Below are 11,127 nucleotides of genomic sequence, written 5' to 3' on the forward strand. Positions count from 1 at the left end.
TTACTGGCCGACATATTGCGTGGCTCGGCCGCGAGCGGGAGCGCGCGACTGCGCCGCGCCCTGGCGACCATTTTCGAAACCTCGCTCGGGCACTCCCGAGCAGAGATGAGTTGGGAGATTGCTCACGGGCAGGGTCGCGCATCGCATCCTGTGCTGCCCTCTGGTTTCGTACGTTAGCTTTCACCGTTTTTTGCCCCCAAGGGCGGCGCAACGAATTTATCGTAGGGGTTCGCGCACTCGCGATGGCGGTCAATGGCGGTGCATCTATCAGTCGCCGTTGGCGGGTCACGGCGTACTTGTATCTCGCAGAGATGAGCAGGTCCGTATCTCGATACTTTCCACGTATTTATCATTATAATAATTTGTAGTTATATTTGAAGGTATTTTCGAAGGGTTAAAAAAATAGACTTTTGTTGTAGGGGTGGTAAATTTGGTACTTTTTATTTGAAATACATGTCGGTAAGGTGGTGTTTATACAATTTAGCGGTGGGGCGTGGAAGCTCATATCCAGATGGATCCAGCAGTAAATCGTCAAGTGCCACTGCAGTGCACTTTATTGTTCTCTTTCTACACGTGTTGCTTACATCTCCGCAAAGTAACGTTTTTCTATGTGTGGCTAATTTTTTTAAGACATGTTTACACGCATTTAAGGCATTTCAAGCCCTCGGTAGGCTAGTATTTAACTAACTTTATATATCAGCTTTTTGACTCGCAGGCGGCATGTAATATACGTACTTTATGCGGATAATACTGTACCTAGGCTCAACCTTACATTGCCTAGAGTTCTGCTCGATCCGACATACAATATATTAACAGGTACATTAAAATGACTCTTAAATGAACAACGAGTACAATACTTTATGTCGACCCATTCTCGGCGTGTTTACGCGTCGATCTTAATACTTTCCCCGCAAAGTTTCTCCACTTTAAGCGCCGTTTTATTTCTCACTCCATTCTGCGAAGAAACAAGATTAAACAATTTAATTAATCTTAAACCAATTGTCTCCGTGATTAAATTAAATGTGTTTAACCCTTCTACATATGTCTGGCAGTTGTCTATCACAGTCTAGGGCTCGTGGCGGTTGCACAAAGAATCGTATGTACATAAATTTTACATATTCCTGTAAACATTTATATACAAGTTGGACAATGGAGAGTAACAATTGAAATCAGGTGAGCGCTGCAAAGTTTGTTTCGGATCCGGCAATGTAAAGCCTTGACGAATGCCAGTACCTCCCTAAACTCGTCTCGGAGTATCGTTATTAAATAACGTAGCACTTTTCTCGGTTTCTCTATTAATATACGCATACGACACGTATAAGGGAACGCTGTTCAATGTTCTCGGAGCATATGAAATTACGATCTATTTAACCTTACTGGACTAAAATTTTGCTAAATGTACGCAATAAGTTATTGGTGTTCCTAAGGTGGATATAAATTACGTCGTTCACCTAGTTCCATTATCCAGAATAAAACTAACATCAGGAAATGTAATGACAATAAATAATCTCAAGAATTAACCTACGTCCTGGCTGAAACTACACGAAGACTCAACGAACCAACGGCAATGTGTCTATATAATTATAACCTAAATAAAACGTATAGACGTCTGAATAAATGCTCATTACACGTGACTGCAACGTAAGACCTGCTAACTCAGCTAGTATGTATGTACAATTAAAACAGCAGAACAATCGAAACGTCAACCCTTTATAACCTAATCTATCAAAGGTCTCTGCGAGTACAGTGGTAACTGGTGCTTCCTCCTATTTTTTCCTCTTTTCGTTTCTCCTTACGCACTAATTGTAATACTTTACTGTCGCGCTATATTTAAGTAATCATTGGTATTTACATAATTGACTAAAAAGCTTCATTCTTGGACATCTGGTGCCTTTGACAGCAAGTGGCGTCTGCCTTTTCCAAAAGAAATGTAAATGTAAAAACACCTCTATCCAGAATAAAATCCAGAATAAAATCCGGGATTCGCACGATCGTTTTTTATAAAACACTGAACAACCAGGCAAAAATTTTGTACTGATCGGAACTCTCAAAAAGTACACGTCTCACGATGGTGACGACTGCACATTTTATACGTATCAGAATATATACGCTCAATTGAATAAATTCTCTCAAACGCGAGTGCTCTCGCGTGAATTTAAAAAGGTGATAGAAAACCTCTCTGAAAAAAAAAAAAATACTGAACAAAAAGAAGCGCTACTTGAAAATATTGACCGAGTTGTACTTCGAGGCAAGACTTTCTTTCAGGACTCGAGAGGAGTTCATTGCAAAATTCATTGTCATTGATTAATCTCTGGTTTAGGAACGAGGTTAGAATTTCAAGTCCCTAGCAGACTTATCAGTGTTTACGTTATCACTCTTTCGCCCGTTACTACATTTACTAGAATACTGTTATTAAAACGGCTCTACAATCGTCTTCGGGGAGACAATGGGGAGCATCTAACGATTTCTGCAACTAAATAGACATCGACTCCCGAACATATAAAATTCGACGCACGACGAAGCCGCATTTACGTACAAATCGCTGGCAAGGTAACGATCTCGGTAAAATGAGTTTTCGTTAAATCTACGTCAATTCCTAAAAACACATAAGCGGCGTTGGATCTCGATTCGTTAAAATTCATTCTCCCTTTCCTTTGTAGCATCGCTTAACCGGCCGAAATTTTAAGTTAAAGGAACTACGGCAAACCAGCAACGAATCCGGACAATCGTTAACTTTGGCCTGCAGATGTTCTACTTCTCTTCGTGTGTTCATCAGATTCTTTGGCCAGGAATCCGAACACTTACAGAGCAATCAACCTCGACCTGCACCTGCTCCACCTCTCCTGGAACCTCAGCCTCTCTTCCCGTCCCTTAGAATCCCCACGTCTCCGACATTCCTGGCCAAGAATCCTGACAAACGTTTACAGAGCTATAAGCTTGGACCTGCACTTGCTCCATCTCTCCTGGAGCCTGTGCCTCTCTTCCAGGTGATGATCCGACAGATTCCTGGCCAGGCCAGCCTGACCAGACTTCAGCTTCCTGGGGTCCAGATTGGCCCCTAGGTTCTGCACGCCCTTGGCGAATTTCGAAAACGGCGAGAGGATATCCTTAGCGGTGGCCGCGACAGGACTCGTCGCGCCGACGATGCTCGCCCTGGCCGTCTTCAGGGCCGACTCGCTCCTGGAGGACGTAATCCCCAGGGATAAGTCCCTCTCCGAGTTGGACCTCTTCTTCTCGCCCAGGGTATTGTTCTCCGTCTTCAGGGTACTTCCCGTCGCGTCGTCCGTCACCAGACGATCGTCCACCTCCCCGGAGGAGTGGCTGATGTTCTTCGGCAAGTTCAACGTCGTCGGCGGCGAGGACCACTCCTTGTCTTCGGGGACGTCCCCAGCTCCCTGGACGGTGATCTCCGGAGGCGTTGTGGAGTTCTTCTCGGATGTACAGAGTGCTCCCGTCGCGGATTTAGAAACCGGCATCAGATTCACGACCTCTCCGCTCTGTTTCGCAGCATCTTCAGACTTCTGCCGAGCCTGGTCCTCCACGTTCGTCAGGGTGCTGCTGTTCACTCCCATGATGATCCCGATCGACGGCGTGTACCCTTCCAGGAGGTTCTCATCGTGGCTGAAATTTTCTGGCTTACCAAGCTGGATTGTTGGCATCTCTGCTATGATCTCCCCTTTTGTCTGTTGAGTCTCTTCGTCGCTGCTGTTGCTGCCGTTCGTGCTCTTCGAGTTTCCCTCCAGGTCGCGGTCCCCCACCGTGAAGATCGGCTTCGATGACTTTTTGATCCCCTTCGACGACTCCGTTGGCCTCTTCGCCCCGAAACTGTGACTGAGCTTGTTCAGCTTGCTGAATTGCTCCGACATGTTGCTCAGCGCCTTCGTGCCTGCAAGTGATAATTAAAAATCGAAACCAGATCTACCGATTTGTCGAATTATTTTTTTTTACGCTTCGATCAGCTCAATCGAGCTCATTTTCCAATTTCAAGCCATGCTAATTAAGTATATCAAACGCAACGAGGTGATACGAAAGGCGCTGAGAAATTTAATATTTTTCCCACCTGACTCCGTAAGATTCCAGTTTCATAATATCCTACATTGTTCGAGGCAGGTCCTGATTTTGTAATCCTGTTCGTACGAAAGTTAATGTAACAACTAGATAAGAGTTGCTAACCCGCGCTCTTCAGGGCGAGCAGCTGGGTCTCGGAGACGTTCCTCGTGAGCTCCGGAAGAGACGAGATGTCCAGCAATCCCGTTGACCCTTTCACATTGACAATCTTGCTCTTTCGTTTGTCCAGGGTCACGTTCATCGCCACAGGCACCTTCGGCAGGTTCCCAATCTCCATCGCCACGGTGATCGCCTCGCAGATGGCCTTCAGGGACTCTGAAAGTTAAGGAAACGTGGAAAAGTCGCTCTTCAGGGTCTCTCTCAGGGTTGATAAAAATCACAATTGTTTCCTTTTCTTTTTTAAATACCTAAATTACTTAAATTCCCAATTTAAATCCTAGGCCAATAGTTCACCCACCTATAGCCTCCTCCTCCGTTTTAATGACAACCGCCATGTTGTTGAAGAAGCGCAAATTCGTGCTGCGGAACATGTGGAAGAAGCCGTATTCCCCGCGCATCTTATAGTTGATCCTGACGCAGTAGTGATGTTTATTCTTGAAGAGGGAGACGGTGCTCTCGGGTTGGCCGAACTCGATGAGGACGATGTCCTGGAGAGCGACCCTCTGGTAGTTGGTCACCTTGTCGATCTGGTCGTCGTAATCCGCCACGTAATAACTGTCCCTCGTCAAGATTAAAATCGTGTCCATCTCCGTCTCGGTTGGGTCCCCGGTTCTGTTTAAAAACGGCTTATAATTTTTTTTTTTTACACGCGATGGAGTAAAACAATTAACACGATAACACGTACACAGGGTCGGCGTCGATCAGTCCCCAGCTCCCAAGTATCCCTTCAGGGTCTGGTATCAAGAGTTTCTTGCAATCCTCGATCAGCAGCTTCACGTGAACGGCCGTCGAGGCATTGTCTTCCTCTTCCGTTCGTTCCTGAAACTCCTCCTCGGAGACGGTGTCGCCCAGCATCATGTCGATACTGGCCTGTCTATAGACATCCTTGAAGCGATTCAGGTAGTACCTGTAAAATCAATCACCCCCTGAAGAACGATGACTAAAATCACCGATACTAATTACCTTTAACAGGCGACATGCAATAGCATAGGGGAAGACTAAATACCAAATCAGAAAATCACAGACCATGCAGGGATCTTCCCAGCAGAAGCGAGTTAAGGAGAAAAAAAAAAATCGCTCATTTGTCCAGGCGAGAAAAATAAATAAAAAGTGAAAGAAAACAGCGAAAGATGCAAAGGACGAACCTCGCTAAATGATACACGGCATTGGCAAAAAGGAAATCTGGATGCGTGGCGAGTTGGAGCTGAATGTCGGGCGGTTTCGTGGGAATGAGTTCGAGACAGCAATTGTCAATGACTTGTAATCGGTGTGACCAATAATCGCCGTTCAGCTGGTCGACGCTGATCGGGTTCCCTAGCAAGATGTCTACCGCCGCCTGGCGCAAGTCGTCCAAAAAGTGTTGCCGGTAATATCTACGAGAAGACGGGTATATAAAAGCATCAGGAAAGCCCGAAATCCTAGAGCGAGACCGCCGAACGAGGCTCTGACTCTCGTCGACGACGAACGACGAATAGAGGAAGCACCGAAAACGGGAAAAGCGGTCCCTACGTCTAGTTACTCCTAATTTCGATTCCTAGAGAATCCTAGCTCGCTTCTGCCGAAGAATTTCGGATTTTCCATGGAAGTCCAGGCCCTAAATTTCATGCTCTGAAATTTTGCTGATAGACCGGAAGCGCGAGTGAAAGAAAAAAATGTACGTTTATAAATCGTATGATTAAAAATTGTAATTTATAACTATCGAGCATCAAACGTGCGTGTTCTTCTGAGCTTCCTATGGAAACTTCCGAATTCTTTTCCTCTGCTCTCCCTTTGCTTCCTGGCACGTACCGGTTAGCAGAGTTCATGCCGTCCTTCATCAGCCCCGTGAATTTCCGCTCGCCGGTTCTCGTGTAATCCCCCTGGAATTCCGTGGAAACATTCGGAGATTACTCGCCAGGAAACGGAACAACCTCGGGGAAGGACCACGTCGTAAGAATTTATATGTATATAGAATCGCTACGATTTATCATTACGTTTGCAGCCACCTTTAGAGGAGAGAATGCAAACCTTCAAGGCATTCGTCCCGGCGTACTGTTTGCTGATGATGTCGCCATTGTTAGCCCAGAGAAGCTGGAATGTCTGTCGGATGTTCGTGGGTAGGTTTCCGTCAGGCGGAATGAGTCCCAGCTTCGAAAACTGCATCTCCATCACGGCTTTTCCCAGCGCGGTTTGGATGACGTTCGTTCTGTCCAGACAGTCGATGCAGTTCACCCTGAAGACGCCTTTTTGCGTGCAGATTGTCCCTTGTTTATCGCGCCAACAATATCCCATGTCGGTTAACGTCTGGGCGAGGGCGCTCACCAGGATCGACACGTTCTCGAAGTGCATGCCGCGACTGTAGAATAGACAATATTACAATTTCGAACAATAACTGCATAAAAATATAAATTTACAAGTGAAAGTGACCTGTAGAGCATCGAATTATTTACGAAGATTTTCCCCTAACCGGGTGGACCAGAATCGTTTGAGACTCTGAACAAGGTTCCGAGGCCCATCAAATTTCATATTAAAATTCACTTAACCTTAATAAAAGTCACTGTCACATAATCTTAAACTTGTCGCTTGATTTCCAGCAAAAAGTCTTACCAGTACTCGTGGAAGTCGAACGTGGCATAGGTAATGTCAGGGTGATCATAAACCAGTACATGATTGCTGTAAGCTTCCCAGATTATTTTTTCTTTCCCTGCTTGCTCGACAAGGTTCACGATGCAGATGGGCCCGTAGCATGCGAGCTCCTCCTCAAAGTGTTTCTCGAAGGCCACTTGAGTTTCCGCCTCGTCTTAGGATGTTAAAATATGTTAAAGCACTTAAGATGAGATATCCATGCGGTGAGATATTTTTCAATACCTCTGTCGATGCGTGGCGGGGGTTTGTACTTGTAGCCAGGCTGCGACCAATACACCGGGACACTTCCTCGCACTTGCACGAATGACACTTGGTGATCGTGGTACCAGACCAACTGTTCGGTCTCGACATAATTCGCGCACTTTCCATTTTCGTCGACGCCCCGCCTCTTGTACCTTGAAAATGGACAAGAAACGTTCGATTTTGGATGCGATAGTCTGACGATTACACGAATCTAAGAATAACTGACAGTATTTGGCAAGCCTTACCTGGTCCCAGCCCGGAACCTGCTGCGTCTCGAAACGATCGCCAAATTGAACGTCTCGTACTGAGGTTGTCCGTCATAGCCTACCTCGACTTTGCAGCTCTCGATTTGTACGAAGCCTTGAATAATAGGTAATATCCAACAGTCCGCCTTCTTTGTCTGAGAAAAGAAACCGATCGGATAGCTCCGCTGCATCGAATGCGTTTCACGTGATGGATAAATGTATTTTTTTCTGGGGAACTTAAACTGGCTTCCTTACCTTTAAATTAATGATATCCTGAATCATGTGCTTGTTCCAAAAAAATCGGTCGTCGACTTTCTGCCACAAGGGGATGTTCTCGTCGCCCTTCCCTCGTTGCGCTTCGCTGTTGCTTTGCCTTTGTAAAGTGTTCGTTATGTCCCCGGTTTGACAGAAAAAGAAGGAGTCTGTTTCTGTGAAGATTTTTGACAGCTCCTCCAAGATGCGCTTCTCGAATCGCTCACGGTCTTTGCTTCCAATCTTCTTCGTCACTGTTGATTTTACCTGATTGATGTCAATGATTTAAGTACACAAGAAATACACCTTAATATATATGATTAATAACTCCTGAATTGACTACCTGAGACGTGGCGAGTGCCGCAGCTTGCTGCGTTGTATTCTTTATCGTATTAGTGGCGCTTTTAATGGTGCCCCAAGTTTTAGCAAGGGTTGCCTTCTGAGGAATGTCAAACAGCCCGCTTTGGCTCTTCTTCTTTGGAGCATGCTGATGTTTCTTGCAAGGCAGCAGCGATACATCAGTGTTTTCTACACCCAAATGTAAAAACGCTATAGACTTGATCTTATAGACCACTCGTCCTCCATGTAGTTCACCGACTTTGCTGATTTCCTTTATGAGCATCAGGCGTGGCTCGAGTACCGACGACTGCTCGATCTTCCCGACGATCCCATGGAACATTCCCAGACATTCTAAGTCATTCGCAGACGCCCACTCCCAATCTGCAAAAGAGGCTCGTTTCAGGTAAACAATAATAAAAATCAAGATAACATACACCGGCACAATTCAATAGCGATGCAGCTCCATGCAAGTTGGAGTCATTCGATTGACATTCATCATGCTCGAGCCTAATTAATATTTCACTCTGAGATCCATCAAAGCAGGAAATAGCATCGAAGCTCTGAATACGCCCACTGATAAATTATTTAACACAGTTATCGGTGGATCAAGGTTTGATCGGAAAATAGAAATTACTTTATGAGCGATTCTTTGAAAATCAATCGTACGTTCTCGCTTTGTTGTGTTAATTCGAGACAGATGAAAGGTGTCTACCTGATTTGGCGGAGAACTCTCCAGTGTATTTATCGCACCAGAGGCTGTGTCTCTCCTTGACGAAGATGTAGTGCGTGTCGGTGCGGAAAAGCTCCATTTTCGAGGGCTCCTTCGAATCGCGTCGCCGTACCTGGTTAGGATTCCCTCGCGAATCCTTATCCGTAGCATGCGTGACGTTTTCCGACAATGCACGTCAACGACTAACGTATCGCCATTTTGACTGTCTATCGCCCGCCCATCTACCGGGTTAGGTTAGCTCAGCCGCCATTTTTAATTCGCAATTCGATCGCTTCGACTAATCGATACTCCCCGGCCATTACCGCGCAATTCGAACATCTCGAGGTTAGAATCGAGCGTAATTTCTACATTTCACGTAATCACGAGATTAATGCAAAGGCTAACAAATACTGTTATATTTGAATTGCCATCGATACAAATTATGTTACTCAAGGAATAAATCAAACTTACAATGACTTACAAGAAGCGAGTCGTCCAAGCACGAGGGAAGCTGGATCCCGATGGCACTGGAAAGCTCTGCGGTATGAAAATTTTATTCCTAAACAGTCGGGTAGCTTATTGTACATTTTTACACAACATGTAAGTACGCCGAAAAGAGTATTGTACGGAAGTACGCGCAAGTACACGTCGTGCATACGTTAATACTTCATGCCCCTACTACTCCGGTGGGTACAGTTTGTCTGGAAGCTATTGTAAAATGGGTTTACAATAGATACTCTTCGTGTACATTAATTCAACCAATAAATACTTGCCGAACCGAAGTATTGTAATATCAACACAAGGGTTATGATGGATAAAAAATTTCTAGACTATTCTTCATGCCATGACGAACGGATGCTTGACATACGCTTTTTCGACAGTCCTTCAATTGCGGAGTAAATCACTCAAGTTGCGATATTTGGGCAATACTTCCTCGATTAACGTATTATTAAAATTGGCATTTTTCCACCTCTCAAATGCTGCGCCTCAGTCCATCTAAGAGTCAAGAATTGAAAAGTCATATTGCTGAATATTGCACACCAAGGTGGAAATTTTATACACGCAGTTCGTTCAACAATAAGCCGAGTTACGTGCTTGACTATGTGCTTCGATCGTCGTGACTTTCGTTTCTTCTCTCGTTTCTGTTCTTCTTGACTTTGTACTCTTTCCATTTCTTGTGGTTCAAGGTCTGAAAGTCATCGACTTTGGCGATCAGTTCCAAGTATTTAGACAATTTTAATAATTCCCTGTCCTTGTCCCTGTTCAAGTGAGCCTGCTTGAAAGGTCTTATTCGTAGTCCAGATTGTGGGTTCATAATGAAGTTTCTCTTAATGTCGTCAAACATTATGGTATTCTTCGCAGAAAACTGCTTGTACTTTCCCCAGATAATGCCTAGAGGTTTGACATCCACCACACCGTACTTCGGTGTGTGAACAGAGATCATAGCGAGAGAGTCAAGGTGGAATGCAATCTTGTAGTTCGGATGATTGGAAACCCCTAACAGTTTCATTTTTTCGTTAATCCACTTCATGCTGGTTGCGGACCAAATGACAATGTCGTAATCTTTATAAGCTTGCGTCAAGAATTCATGTAAGTACGGTCGCATCAATTCCACTCCACACTCTGCGACCGATCTGTGATCGAACAGGGTGTAATCGATGTCGAGCACCAACAACTTTTTTCCTTCCCTCAAAGGATTCAATTCATTGATCGTATAATGCTGAATCCTCTTCTCGATCTTCGACAAATAAACCTCGGCCTTCTCGATCTCCACTTCCTCCTCTTCGATGTCAAGATCATTCACGACATCAGGCATGTCTTCGGGTGCCTGGCTCACTTCTGCGATGTCTTCTTCCCTCGATCCCATAAGCATAAGTTTAAAACCCGACTTCATCCCGATCTTCTCCATCGTGTCCCCATCCTCGGCTGCCTTACCTACAAACATTCAACATGCAACCGTAAGTACCTTCACGCGATTGCCTCGACATACATTAAACCAAATCCATAAACTTTACATAATTTAAAAATACTGGATAGTGACGATTACATTCCATCTACTTTTTAAACAAACTCTCTAGTCAAACTCGAAGACGTCACGAGAAAATCAATTAGCTTTACGGATAAAATGTGAGGACATGCAACGTTGCATTCTCTGGGCAACTTTTTAAAGGCCAAGTACTCCAAACGACGTCAAAACATAACCTTTAAATTTGAGGTTCAGCAGCTTTTGACGTTCCGGTCTGACTCCCGTCTCGCCGTGGATGCGGTCCTTCAAGGCCAAGACGGTGTCGCTCTCGCGAATGTCGGGTATCTCGTACTCCTTTCCGCTCCATTTTACAGTAATTTTCAGCTCGTCCATCCTTGTTATGACGCAATCATCAAATAACAAAGTGTAACAAAGAGACTTACATTTCTATCGCCGCCATGTTGGGCGGGCAGTCCCAGCCACCATCTTGCGAGGAGACACTGCGATCGCCGCCATTTTGA

The 11,127-nt window shown here is 45.0% G+C and overlaps 2 protein-coding genes across 6 annotated transcripts; both read right to left on the reverse strand.

Moving 5' to 3' along the window:
- Nucleotides 1-536: 536 nt before the first annotated feature.
- LOC105703737 (phosphatidylinositide phosphatase SAC2) lies at nt 537-8,874 on the reverse strand. Of its 3 annotated transcripts, XM_012432345.1 has the most exons (14): nt 8,644-8,760; nt 8,191-8,312; nt 7,936-8,120; nt 7,596-7,859; nt 7,341-7,495; nt 7,075-7,247; nt 6,814-7,006; nt 6,235-6,562; nt 6,016-6,086; nt 5,373-5,600; nt 4,913-5,134; nt 4,526-4,839; nt 4,174-4,383; nt 537-3,886 (listed from the first exon to the last, which is right to left on the reverse strand). In XM_012432345.1, the coding sequence occupies exons 2-14, from the start codon at nt 8,279-8,281 to the stop codon at nt 2,922-2,924; spliced, it is 3,399 nt and encodes a 1,132-aa protein (XP_012287768.1). In that variant the 5' UTR covers nt 8,282-8,312; nt 8,644-8,760; the 3' UTR covers nt 537-2,921. The 3 variants fall into 3 exon arrangements, with proteins under 3 accessions (XP_012287768.1, XP_012287767.1, XP_012287769.1); XM_012432344.1 differs by having other exon boundaries at nt 7,936-8,312; nt 8,644-8,874; XM_012432346.2 differs by lacking the exon at nt 5,373-5,600 and having other exon boundaries at nt 7,936-8,312; nt 8,644-8,871.
- Nucleotides 8,875-9,028: 154 nt separating this feature from the next.
- On the reverse strand, nt 9,029-11,077 carry LOC105703738 (ubiquitin-like domain-containing CTD phosphatase 1). 3 transcript variants are annotated; one of them, XM_012432349.2, is made up of 3 exons: nt 10,843-11,077; nt 9,736-10,575; nt 9,029-9,636 (listed from the first exon to the last, which is right to left on the reverse strand). In XM_012432349.2, the coding sequence occupies exons 1-2, from the start codon at nt 10,997-10,999 to the stop codon at nt 9,740-9,742; spliced, it is 993 nt and encodes a 330-aa protein (XP_012287772.1). In that variant the 5' UTR covers nt 11,000-11,077; the 3' UTR covers nt 9,029-9,636; nt 9,736-9,739. The 3 variants fall into 3 exon arrangements, with proteins under 3 accessions (XP_012287772.1, XP_012287771.1, XP_012287773.1); XM_012432348.2 differs by having other exon boundaries at nt 9,029-10,575; XM_012432350.1 differs by lacking the exon at nt 10,843-11,077 and adding an exon at nt 10,656-10,798 and having other exon boundaries at nt 9,029-10,575.
- Nucleotides 11,078-11,127: the final 50 nt, after the last annotated feature.

The sequence above is a fragment of the Orussus abietinus genome, unplaced genomic scaffold (assembly GCF_000612105.2).
Source record: "Orussus abietinus isolate OABI.00-Male unplaced genomic scaffold, Oabi_2.0 scaffold26, whole genome shotgun sequence".
Lineage (NCBI taxonomy): Eukaryota > Metazoa > Arthropoda > Insecta > Hymenoptera > Orussidae > Orussus > Orussus abietinus.